The sequence below is a fragment of the Dama dama genome, chromosome 6, assembly GCF_033118175.1.
Source record: "Dama dama isolate Ldn47 chromosome 6, ASM3311817v1, whole genome shotgun sequence".
Classification (NCBI taxonomy): Eukaryota; Metazoa; Chordata; class Mammalia; order Artiodactyla; family Cervidae; genus Dama; species Dama dama.
In genome coordinates this window covers 38,054,374-38,066,807 of record NC_083686.1, presented here as the reverse complement: position 1 = coordinate 38,066,807, position 12,434 = coordinate 38,054,374, and the positions used below count along the sequence as shown (strand labels likewise).

The 12,434-nt window shown below is 36.6% G+C and overlaps 1 protein-coding gene across 1 annotated transcript in view; it reads left to right on the top strand.

The window, feature by feature from the left end:
- ADGRL3 (adhesion G protein-coupled receptor L3) overlaps positions 1-12,434 on the top strand; it is a 927,638-nt gene that overhangs the window by 879,262 nt on the left and 35,942 nt on the right. Inside the window, exons 21-22 of the mRNA XM_061145874.1 lie at positions 33-201; positions 10,796-10,921. Of these exons, the coding sequence (XP_061001857.1) occupies positions 33-201; positions 10,796-10,921 (295 nt within the window). The remainder of the gene's footprint in view (positions 1-32; positions 202-10,795; positions 10,922-12,434) is intronic.

The window sequence follows — 12,434 nt, the reverse complement described above, 5'->3', positions numbered from 1 at the left end:
TGATAACCCTTAATTTTCTCTTCTCTTTGCAGGTCATGGGTTATAGGTGCAATAGCTCTTCTCTGCCTATTAGGATTGACCTGGGCCTTTGGACTCATGTATATTAATGAAAGCACAGTCATCATGGCGTATCTCTTCACCATTTTCAATTCTCTACAGGGAATGTTTATATTCATTTTCCATTGTGTCCTACAAAAGAAGGTAAGCTAGAATTCTCTGTTCAGGAACAAATGGCATACCAAAAAAAAAAGAATAAATGGCATATATTCTATGATTAAAAAAACCCATAATATAAGTCATTCTTAATTTTTTGTCTCTGAAAAATAATATATTATTTGGTTAATTTCATGTTTATAATAGAAAAGAAAGACATAAAATGCAAGTGTCAAAGTTGATGAATGTGTTAATAACAAAAGACGGAATCATATTTTGATTTAGACAGTGCACAAAAATAATATTCTTATAGATTTGACCTTATTGTCTTTGATATCATTTTTGGCAGACACATGGAATTTGTATATTGGGAAGTAGATGTTCTAAGATGTATGGAGCAAAGAATATACATATGTATATATTATATGGCACAGCATAGGAAATATATATTTTTCTATTTTTTAAAAAACTAGTGTATTCTAAGAAATATAATATCTAAACAATTTATTATAGAAAGCATTTGTTATTTTAGTGAATGGTAAAACACTTAGTAAATATCTCTATGTGTGTGTTAGTTGCTCAGTCATGTCTGACTCCTTGTGACCCCATGGACTTTAGCCCACCAGGCTCCTCTGTCCATGGGATTCTCCAAGCAAGAATACTGGAGTGAGTTGCCATTCCCTTTTCAAGGGGATCTTCCTGACCCGGGAATCAAACTCAGGTCTCCTGCATTGCACAGATTCTTTATGTCTGAGCCACCAGGGAAACCTGAAGATCTTTGAACTTCTTTAAAAGCATGTTTTATTAAAATTTATGATTTTGATGATTAGAATGAAATATTTAATTTTTATAATGGTCTATTTTTTAATTATTTTTCACATCTACCAGGACCTAAATTGCCCATTTTAAAAGTTAATTTTAGCAACTAAACACTTACATTGCTTTTTTTAATCTCAACATTGATTTTCTCATCTTATACTTTTTAACTCAATTAAAAATATGGTCTTTATAGTTCTGATCACATAGACCCCTGAGTCAAGACTGTGTCCGAATACTAGTTCCTCTATTTAATGGCTTATGTGACTTTGGGCCGTTTAATTAACATTCATGTGCTCCAGTTTCCTCATGTATAAAATGGAAGTAATAAAATAATTATGATATACTGAGATGTGGCACTGAAGATGAAATGGGAAAATGTGATTTTTTTTTTTCCTAAGCAACAAGACCTACAGTTTTTCTTCGGAAAATGAAGAGTAAATATATCAGTCTGTATGCTTTTTGGTTTGAGAGACTAAACAAATTTGAGAAATGTGTGTCCACTTACTGAGATGAGTCCAGTTTTATCCTGTTTTCAGCTTTATATGGTGTTAGATATTAAAAATGTGCTGCCATGATATTAAATGTAGGCTAGAATAACAATAACAATGTTAGGCCAGTTAATGTAGGTTACAGAAAACAGATTATGATGTTAGAATGGATGAATCTTCCTAAATATTTAATGTGCATACACCCCAAATTGCAATCATTTAACCTAATAAATGTTTATTCGATTTTATTCATGGCCCAATTGATGCAGGTGCCTACTGGAGGGACATAGCCAGTGACAGCTCAACTAACCTCACTATTTGATTTCCATAGTTACTTTGGGTGTTGGTATCTAACAGATAATCTGAGAAAAAGAGAGGGGACCTTGTGTAAAAAGTCTGGAAATGGTTCATATCATTTCCACTCACATTCTATCAGATAGGACACCATCAGTAGTACCACCCAAACTGCAAACAAGGCTGGGAAACACAGTCTACCTCCTGTACCCCAGGAAGGTGAGGAATTGGGTATTATAATGCAAACAGCTAGCAACTGATCACAGTTGATCAGTGTAAAGACTTGGGGACATGAGTGACGAGTAAGAATAGACATGGAAGAAAGTGTCTGAGAAGAATGAATGAAAAGATAGTATCTGAATTAAAGATATGGGGGAAGTGTCCAGAAGTAGACAGTGGTCAGTATTATAAAACACTGCAGAGAAGTCAGAAAGACTTGAAAAGATTTCTAGATTTTGTTAGAAAGGAGCCATAATTGATTGTCAAGAGAAATATGTAAAAAGTTGGAAGCAAAATCAGGAAAAGGTAGGATTTGTTTATGTAAATAAGGAAATATTGGGCCATCATAGTTAGTTACACTAACATTTTCAAATAAAATGAACTGGATTTGCCCATTATTTTCTGTATTAGCTGGAAATTTTAAGTTTCAATGTGAGTATTGAAATTTTCTGTAGAACAGAAAAGATTTTTGTGCTTTATACATGAATTATTTTGATTGGGATTATTTTCATTAGCCAGTACCTATTAGAGTTTTCCCAATTATTATTTTATTATGTCCAAAATACATGTCACTGTTTTGATATCCGGGTAGAGATACCAAACCTCAGAAGCCAATAACAAATTATAGTTTTCAGTATATTGAACATATTTAACAGAGGTGGATTTTTAAAAACATACATGTCATCAAGCTCAATTTTGTGAATCCTTACAAGAGAGTACAGTAAACTACAGTTTTCTTCCTGATTCATTCGTTCACTGATGGACAGTTTGGTTGCTTCCATATCTTGGCTGCTGTGAATAGTGCTTCAGTGAAGCAGATATCTCTTATGGGTATGCAGATATCTCTTTAAGATCCTGATTTTGTTTCCTTGGGCTATAAGTCCAGAAGTGGGATTGCTGAATCATATGGTAGTTCTATTTTCAATTTTGTGAGGAACCTTCATATTGCTTTCCATAACAGCTATATTTATTTCTATGACCACCAACAGGGCACAATAGCTCTCTTTCTTCCATATTCTCACCAATTCCTGTTGTGGTTTAGTCTCTAAGTCATGTCTGACTCTTTGCAACCCCATGGGCTGTAGCCCACCAGGCTCCTCTATCCATGAAATTTCCCAGGCAAAAATACTGGAGTGGGTTGCCGTTGCCTTCTCCAGAGAATCTTCCTGACCCAGGGATGGAACATATGTCTCCTGTGTCTCCTGCATTGCAGGCAAATTATTTACCCCTGAGATACCAGAGAAACACCAATTCTTATCTCTTGTCTTCTTCATGATAGCCATTCTAACATACGTGAGAGAAAGAAAGTGAAGTAGCTCAGTCGTGTCTGACTCTTTGCAACCCCGTGGACTGTAGCCTACCAGGCTCCTCCCTCCATGGGATTCTCCAGGCAAGAGTACTGGAGTGGGTTGCCATTTCCTTCTCCAGGGGATCTTCCCGACCCAGGAATCAAACCTGGGTCCCCCTCATGGCAGGCAGACGCTTTAACCTCTGAGCCTCCAGTGATATCTAATTGTGATTTTGATTTTCATTTTTCTAATTAGTTATGTTGAGTATCTTTTCATGCTAGCCATTTGTATGTCTTCCTAGAAAAAATGTCTATTCATTTCTTTTGTGCATTTTTTAATTGGATTGTTTGGGGGGGGGGCTACTTTTGAGTTGTGTGAGTGCTTTGTATATTATTGGTTTTAACTACTTATCAGATATATACTTATCTGATATATGATTGGCAAATATTTTCCTCCATTCTGTAGATAGCCATTCAACTCTGTTTCTTTTGCTGTGCAGCCGCTTTTTGTTTGATATAGTGCAACTTATTACTTTTTCTTTTGTTGCTTGTTCTTTCTATGTGTTTGTGTTAGTCGCAGAGTCGTGTCCAACTCTTTGCCATCCCATGGATTGTAGCTCACCAGGCTTCTCTGTTCATGGAATTCCCCAGGCAAGAATACTAAAGAGTAGACTGCCATTTCTTCCTCCAGAGGATCTTCCCAACCCAGGGATTGGACCCGGGTCTCCCACATTATAGGCAGATTCTCTACTGTCTGAGCCAGCAGGGAAGCCCGTGACAAACATTTGGTGAGGTGTAGTCCTCTCCAGGAGTCCACAGATGGCTTCTTTTGTATTGAAACCCACCTCATGTCCAGCACAGTTGCAGCTGCTCATGAGACCAGATTTCAGGAGAAAAGAGACTCATTTACTTATGTATAAGCAGCCTAAGGGGCAGGTGTCTAACTTAACACATACGTCCAAGAGCTTTTGGATGCCCTCCAGTTAGGGCACTTTGGTATCTTTGGCATATCCCTCTGCCTGCTCTAGCTCTGGGGTGCCATCTTTTTTTCTTTTTTTCCACTCCACAGGTGTCTTAAATTTGTAAAAAAAAAAAAAAAAAAAAAAATTGATTGATTGATTTAATAAATTCTAAGCCTGGGAATTCCCTGGTGGTCCAGCAGCCAGGACTCAGCACTCCCAATGCAGGGGGCCCTGTTTGATCCCAAGTCAGGGAACGAGGTCTTACACACAGCAATTAAAAGTTCACAAATTAGATGTTGTGTATGGTACAAGATAGTGAGGTTCAGTTTCATTCATCTCGTGTGGTTATCCAGTTTTCCTAATGCCACTTATTAAGAGATTGTATTTTCCCCATTATTTATTCATAGCTTTTTAATCACATATTAGTTGACCGTATCAGTCCAGTTCAGTTGCTCAGTCATGTCTGATCTTTGCAACCCATGGACTGCAGCACCTCAGGCTTCCCTGTCTATCACCAGCTCTCAAGCTTGGTCAAACTCATGTCCATTGAGTCGGTGATGCCATCCAACCATCTCATCCTCTGTTGCTCCATTTGCCTCTGACCTTAAATCTTTCCCAGCATTAGGGTCTTTTCCAAGTAGTCAGTTCTCCGCATCAGGTGGCCAAACTATATGGTGGCCAAAGAGTTTCAGCTTCAGCATCACTCCTTCCAATGAATATTCAGGACTGATTTGCCTTAGGATTCACTGGTTGGATCTCCTGGCAGTCCAAGGGACTCTCAAGAGTCTTCTCCAACACCACAGTTCAAAAGCATCAATTCTTTGACACTCAGCTTTCTTTATAGTCCAACTATCACATCCATGCATGACTACTGGAAAAAACATAGCTTTGACTAGATGGACCTTTGTTGGCAAAGTAATGTCTCTGTTTTTAATACTAGGTTTGTCATATCTTTTCATCCAAGAAGCAAGCATCTTTTAATTTCATGGCTGCCGTAACCATCTGCAGTGACTTTGGAGCCCTCCAAAAAATAGTCTCTCACTGTTTCCATAGTTTCCCCATCTATTTGTCATGAAGTAATGAGACTGGATGCCATGATCTTCATTTTTGAATGCTGAGTTTTAAGCCAGCTTTTTCACTCTTCTTTTTCACTTTCATCAACAGGCTCTTTAGTTCCTCTTCATTTTCTGCCATAAGGGTGGTATCATCTGCATATACGAGGTTATTGATATTTCTCCCAGCAGTCTTGATTCCAGCTTATGCCTCATCCAGCCTGCCATTGCTCATGATGTCTGCATATAAGTTAAATAAGCAGGGTGACAATATACAGCCTTGATGTACTCCTTTCACAATTTGGAGCCAGTCTGTTGTTCCACGTCCAGTTCTAGCTGTTGCTTCTTGACCTGCATACAGGTTTCTCAGGAGGCAGGTCAGGGGGGTTGGTATTCCCATCTCTTTAAGAATGTTCCAGATTGTTGTGATCTACACAGTGAAAGGTTTTGCCATAATCAGTAAAGCAAAAGTAGATGTTTTTCTGGTGGTATTCTCTTGCTTTTTCTATGAACCAATGTTGGCAATATGATCTCTGGTTCCTCTGCCTTTTCTAAATCTAGCTTGAACATCTGGAAGTTCATGGTTTACACACTGTTGAAGCCTCACTGGGAGAATTTTGAGCATTACTTTGCTAGCATGGGAGATGAGTGCAATTGTGCCATAGTTTAAACCTTCTTTACCATTGCCTTTCTTTGAGATTGGAATCACAACTGACCTTTTCCAGTCCTGTGGCTACTGCTGAGTTTTCCAAATTTGCTGGCATATTCAGTGCAGCACTTTCACACCATCATCTTTTAGGATTTGAAATAGCTCAACTGAAATTCCATCACTTCCACTAGCTTTGTCCATAGTGATGCTTCCTAAGGCCCATGTGACTTCACATTCCAGGATGTCTGACTCTAGGTGAGTGATCACACCATTGTGGTTACCTGGGTTATGAAGATCTTTTTTATATAATTCTGTGTATTCTTGCCACCTCTTCTTAATATCTTCTACATCTGTTAGGTATATACCATTTCTGTCCTTTATTATGGCCATCTTCGCATGAAATATTCCCTTGGCATCTCTAATTTTCTTGAAGAGATCTCTAGTCTTTCCCATTCTATTGTTTTCCTCTATTACTTTGCATTGATCGCTGACGAAGGCTTTCTTATCTCTCCTTGCTATTCTTTGGAACTCTGGATTCAAATGGGAATATCTTTCCTTTTCTCCTTTGCCTTTCACTTCTTTTCTCGGCTATTTGTGAAGCCTCCTCAGATAACCTTTTTACCTTTCTGCATTTCTTTTTCTTGGGGATGGTCTTGATAACTGCCTTCTGTACAACGTCATGAACCTTCATCCATAGTTCTTCAGGCTATCTGTCTGCCAGATCTAATCCCTTGAATCTATTTCTCACTTCCACTGTATATTCGTAAGGGATTCAATTTAGGTCCAGCCTGAATGGTCTAGTTTCCCTACTTTCTTCTATTTAAGTCTGAATTTGGCAATAAGGAGTTTATGATCTGAGCCACAGTCAGCTCCCGGTCCTGTTTTTGCTGACTGTATAGAGCCTCTCTATCTTTGGCTGCAAATAATATAATTATTTTGATTTTGGTAGTGACCCCTTGGTGATGTCCATGTGTAGAGTCATCTCGTGTGTGTTGGAAGAGGATGTTTTTACTATGACCAGGTATAGACAAGGGTTTATTTATGGGCTCACAACCTGTTCCATTGGGCTTGCACTGTGGCTCAGCTTGTAAAGAATTTACCTGCAATGTGGGAGACCTGGGCTTGACCCCTATGTTGGGAAGATATCTGGAAAAGGGAAAGGCTACCCACTCCAGTATTCTGGCCTGGAGAATCCATGGACTGTATAGTCATGGGGTCACATGGAGTCTGACACGACTGAGCGACTTTCACTTCAGAGTCTGATCCTTTGTCTATTGATCTACTTTTCCAAAACCATGCTGTTGTGATTTCTATAGTTTTGTGGTATGGTGTGCAATCTGCAATGTGATGCCTCCGTCTTTGTTCTTTTTTCTCAGGATTTCTTTGGCTGTTTGGAGTCTTTGGTGGTTGTGTACACATTTAAGGATATCTTTTTCTGTATCTGTGAAAAATATTGGAACTTTTATAGAAACTGCATTGAACCTATGGACAGCTTTGGTTCTTACGGACATTTTAACACTCTTATTTCTTGTAGGAGGTTTTTCTTAAGCCATCTGACTGATTTCAGTAATATGCTCATCTTATGTAGTTACTCATATTTGAATAGAGAAATGTGAAATAATCCATTTTTGATATTTATTTTATAGGATTATTTGTTGATTGATTCAACTCATTAATGAAAAAAAATCAAACTTTGAATTGTCAGTCGTTTTCTGGAGTGTAGGTTATATGATTGTTCCACCAGCATCTCTACTTTGTCATTAAGGTTGTCACATTTTCTTTGTTGTTAACTCAATTATGTGAAACTTCCCAGAAAGTTTCATAATTATTTTATTTCTGATCATAGAGTATAAAAGAAATATTCCTTGGGCTGGTATATTTTCTTTTCCATGTTTATATATTCTAGAACAACGTCGTGTTGAATAGTCACATGCCATATCTGATTGGGATAAGATGTTGTATCATGTGAAATAGTGGATTAGAATATGCAAATGACTAAATTGTCAAATAAGTTATATTATAATCTGGAGAGATACCTCTCATGGAGATGGTGCATGTTATTTTTGCTTTTTTCTTTTTAACACACATACTCACCACTTCAAATCTAATCATAGAAAAATAAGGTCTGTAATGATTCAGTAAGTAATATAGCTAAATGTGGGACTCGGTATCACTAGATCTCTTTACTTACTGGTTATTTATATAATCAGTTCAAAACATTTAACCTTTTTGGTAAATTTCCATGGTGAATTCCTGCTTATATAATATTGCTCCCTTTGTAAGTAACAGAAATGGAAGTGGTTCCCTTTCCTCTTCTCTCTCTAATAGCCCCTCTCTCCCCAAAATATTTGTTTAGATTTAAATCACTTCACTAAAAAACACTTCCTCTTCTAAGGAGAAAAGCATCACTTGTTGAGTTCATTAGGAAAAACAAAATAGGATATAGGTTATAGTGAAAATTTAGGTTCTAGGAGATATTTCATAAATAGAATACAAATTACTAAACTGTAATTGATAATGCTTCCCTATGGGTGGAGATTATTTTAAGTTTCCTCAAATTCTAATTAAATATTTGTCCTCATTTTCTCCAGAAACAAAGAATGAGATAATTTAATAGATTACTTTAATAATATTATGCCTTATGTTGGTTATATCAATATTAGAAATGTGACATCTTAGTGAGAGCTTTCTGATCATAGAGCACCCATGAGATTTGGATATTTTCACATAATGCATATCACATAACCTTTTCAGTCTTTCAGTTTACTTTCATTGCTTAATCTTTTTAGTGTTCTTATTTGTAAAATGTCAGTAATAATTATTTCCCAGATTCATTTTGAGGGAGGAACCTAGCATAGTTCCTAGCAAAGAATGTTTAAGATGGAGAAGCTTCTTCATCTCACCCTCCCATCTCACCCTCATACATATTTTCAACACACACACACACACACACACACACACACACAGAAGCAGTCACAGACTTATTTTAAAAAACAAAATATGAATTGGCTTATAAATAGTGAATAAAAATGATGATTTCTAATTAATGATAAATGGCATAAAAACCTTGGTTGGAAACAATATAATTTAAATATATTAAAATATGTAATTTTGGCATAACCAATGAAAGTCTTCAAAAATTAGCACATCATGTCTCTTTGTTCTGCTCACACTGAGCACCTTTCTTCTCTTATCTATCCTATCTTTCAACTTAATTCACTAAACCAACAAATTCCAATATATATATATATGTATATATTTAATTAATTTATTTTTATTGAAGGATAATTGCTTTATAGAATTTTGTTGATTTCTTTCAAACCTCAGCATGAATCAGCCATAGGTATACATATGAAGATCATCTCAGAAGTCTTCTTCTCTGGGAAGCCTTTCTTGGTCCCTCTCTACTTCTATCCGGCACTTCTTTTCCATGCTTTGATTCACATGACTTTGTATCATTGTTCCTATCACATAATTTAGTGAATGTGAATTCTTCAAACAAATCTGAATATAGTCAGTCTCTGATTTTGCCATATTATAGATGGAATGAACTGTAATATATTGAGATAATGTTTAATTTCAAATACTAACTTTAATGTATCATCCACACTCCTTACTTTTTCTTGATTCTAAGTAACATTTCTCAGGAAAGCATGTTTTTATGTTTGTTTTAAATAATTTTACATTATCACAAATTCTGGAAACTATGGACTCATGTGAAATCAATGAAATACTAAAGATAATATATATACAATATTATTTCATAATGAATGTAAAATTTGTGAATGTAAAACCAGTAAGTTATCCTATAATATGTTTTAATTGATAAACAAGTAATTGGCATTTATTTTTCTTGATGTCACTAGTGGAGATATGATTTTGAACAATTTCTGTTTATCTTTGTAAGTCTTATTTGATTAAATTTATTTCCCCCAGAATTATTGATATATTTTCTTGTTTGGAAGTATCAGCTAAAAAATGTATATCTCCTTTTTATATTGTGATTTTTATACTACAACAAGGATTAAGTAGTTATTTGCAGTCCTACATAGGAAAAAATCATACTTCTCTGTAATTATTGAATAGAACTATTTTGATGGAGGTCTTCCAGTTGGTAAAGACTCTGTCTGCAACGCAGGAGACCCAGGTTCAATTCTTGGTTTGGGAAGATTCACTGGAGAAGGAAATGGCAACCCATTCCAGTATTCTTGCCTGGAAAATTCCATTGACAGAGGAGACTGGCAGGCTATAGTCCATGGGGTTATAAGAGCTGGAGATGAGTTAGTGACTAAACCACCACCATTTTGAGGGAATAAATTTTAAATATTTTGAATTTTATATTCTCAAATTGACAATTTACCTCTTTTAAGAGAAATAAATTTCAAAGAAATATAAATTATTTAAAAATGCTTAGCCCAACACATTCTTTTTTTCTGCTCTGTCTTTAAATATTCTGTCTCCTCTTTCTCTCTCACCCGTTTCCATTTCCTCTTCTAACTTCCTGGCTAGACCTCTGCCTAAATAATAGTTGCACCAATAGGAATATATTGTAGCAGATCTGTGAAGCTAAAAATAGTATAGAAGAGGCTTAAGTTTTTGTTTTTTCAACTGAGAGATTATATCCTTATGGTGTGATTGGGCATATGTGTGTTTATGTGTTTTAAAAAGTCCAGTTATACAAATTTCAGTCTTGACAGTATGGATATTATTTTATATTGTTAAAAAAACATACAAAATGTATTCTGAACAGACTTTCTTATTTATATCTGTAGGACAGAATTTTTTAACTGTCTGAAAATAAAACTCACATGCATTTTATATTTCTAGCTGAAATGAATTCCTTGCTAATAGAAGTTGATGTTCTTCACTAGGTACGAAAAGAGTATGGGAAATGCCTGCGAACGCATTGCTGTAGTGGGAAGAGTGCAGAGAGCTCCATCGGCTCAGGGAAAACATCTGGTTCTCGAACTCCTGGGCGCTACTCCACAGGCTCACAGGTAAACAATATTTGTTAGTTAAAATGAAATAGCTCTTATCTGTATTCTGCTACGTGTTCCTGTCCTTTCTTGATGAAATTTATTTTCTATCCCAAGCATTTAACACAACACATTTTTCTTGTTTTGTTTTAGTATGTCTCAAATGAGAATGGTTATGATGGAAATTTAAGAAACCAAAGTGCAAAAAGATTTGAAGTTTAGAGTCTAAGTTTGTATAGTAATTCATGATTTCAGATTGCTCCTAGTTGAATGAAAAATGAAGATGAGGAAAGGAATTTGGCATTTCACCTAAAATTCTAAGAAAGTAATATTTTGCATAAATGTTCTTGAGTTAATTACTTCTTTTAACTACTAGTCTAATAATTCTTTATTGTATACTGAAAATATTTACTTGTTAAATAGTAGGTTTAATCAGTTCAGTTCAGTTCAGTCACTCAGTCGTGTCTGACTCTTTGCGACCCCATGAACCGCACCAAGCCAGGCCTCCCTGTCCATCACCAACTCCCGGAGTATACTCAAACTCATCTCCATTGTGTCGGTGATGCCATCCAACGATCTCATCCTCTGTCGTCCCCTTCTCCTCCTGCCTTCAATCTTTCCCAGCATCAGGGTACTTCCTGTGAGTCAGCTCTTCACATCAGGTGGCCTAAGTACTGGAGTTTCAGCTTCAACATCAGTCCTTCCAGTGAACACCCAGGTCTGATCTCCTTTAGGATGGACTGGTTGGATTTCCTTGCAGCCCAAGGGACTCACAAGAGTCTTCTCCAACACCACAGTTCAAAAGCATCAATTTTTCAGTGCTCAGCTTTCTTTATTGTCCAACTCTCACATCCATACATGACCACTGGAAAAACCATAGCCTTGACTAGACGGACCTTTGTTGGCAAAGTAATGTCTCTGGTTTTTAATATGCTGTATAGGTTGGTCTTAACTTTCCTCCCAAAGAGTATCTTTTAATTTCATTGCTGCACTCCCCATCTGCAATGATTTTGGAGCCCAGAAAGATAAAGTTAGCCACTGTTTCCACTGTTTCCCCATCTATCTGCCATGAAGTGATGGGACCAGATGCCATGATCTTAGTTTTCTGAATGTTGAGCATTAAGCCAAGTCCAGCACTTCAGTTCAGTCGCTCAGTCATGTCTGTTTCTTTGTGACCCCATGAACTGCAGCATGTCAGGCCTCCCAGTCCATCACCAACTCCCGAACTTTACCCAAACCCATGTCCATTGAGTCAGTGATGCTATCAACCATCTCATCCTCTGTTGTCCCCTTCTCCTCCTGCCTCAATCTTTCCCAGCATCAGGGTCTTTTCAGATGAGTCAGCTCTTTGCATCAGGTGGCCAAAGTATAGGAGTTTCAGCTTCAACATCAGCACTAGATATATTAATAATGACTGTTTCATCCCTCTCAAAGGAAATTCTGAGCTTTTAAGTAATTTGTTTTCCATTTTCCACACAATATCAGTCCAAAGATTATTATGTAGAAATTTCAGCAACTCTAGGATGCTAAAATG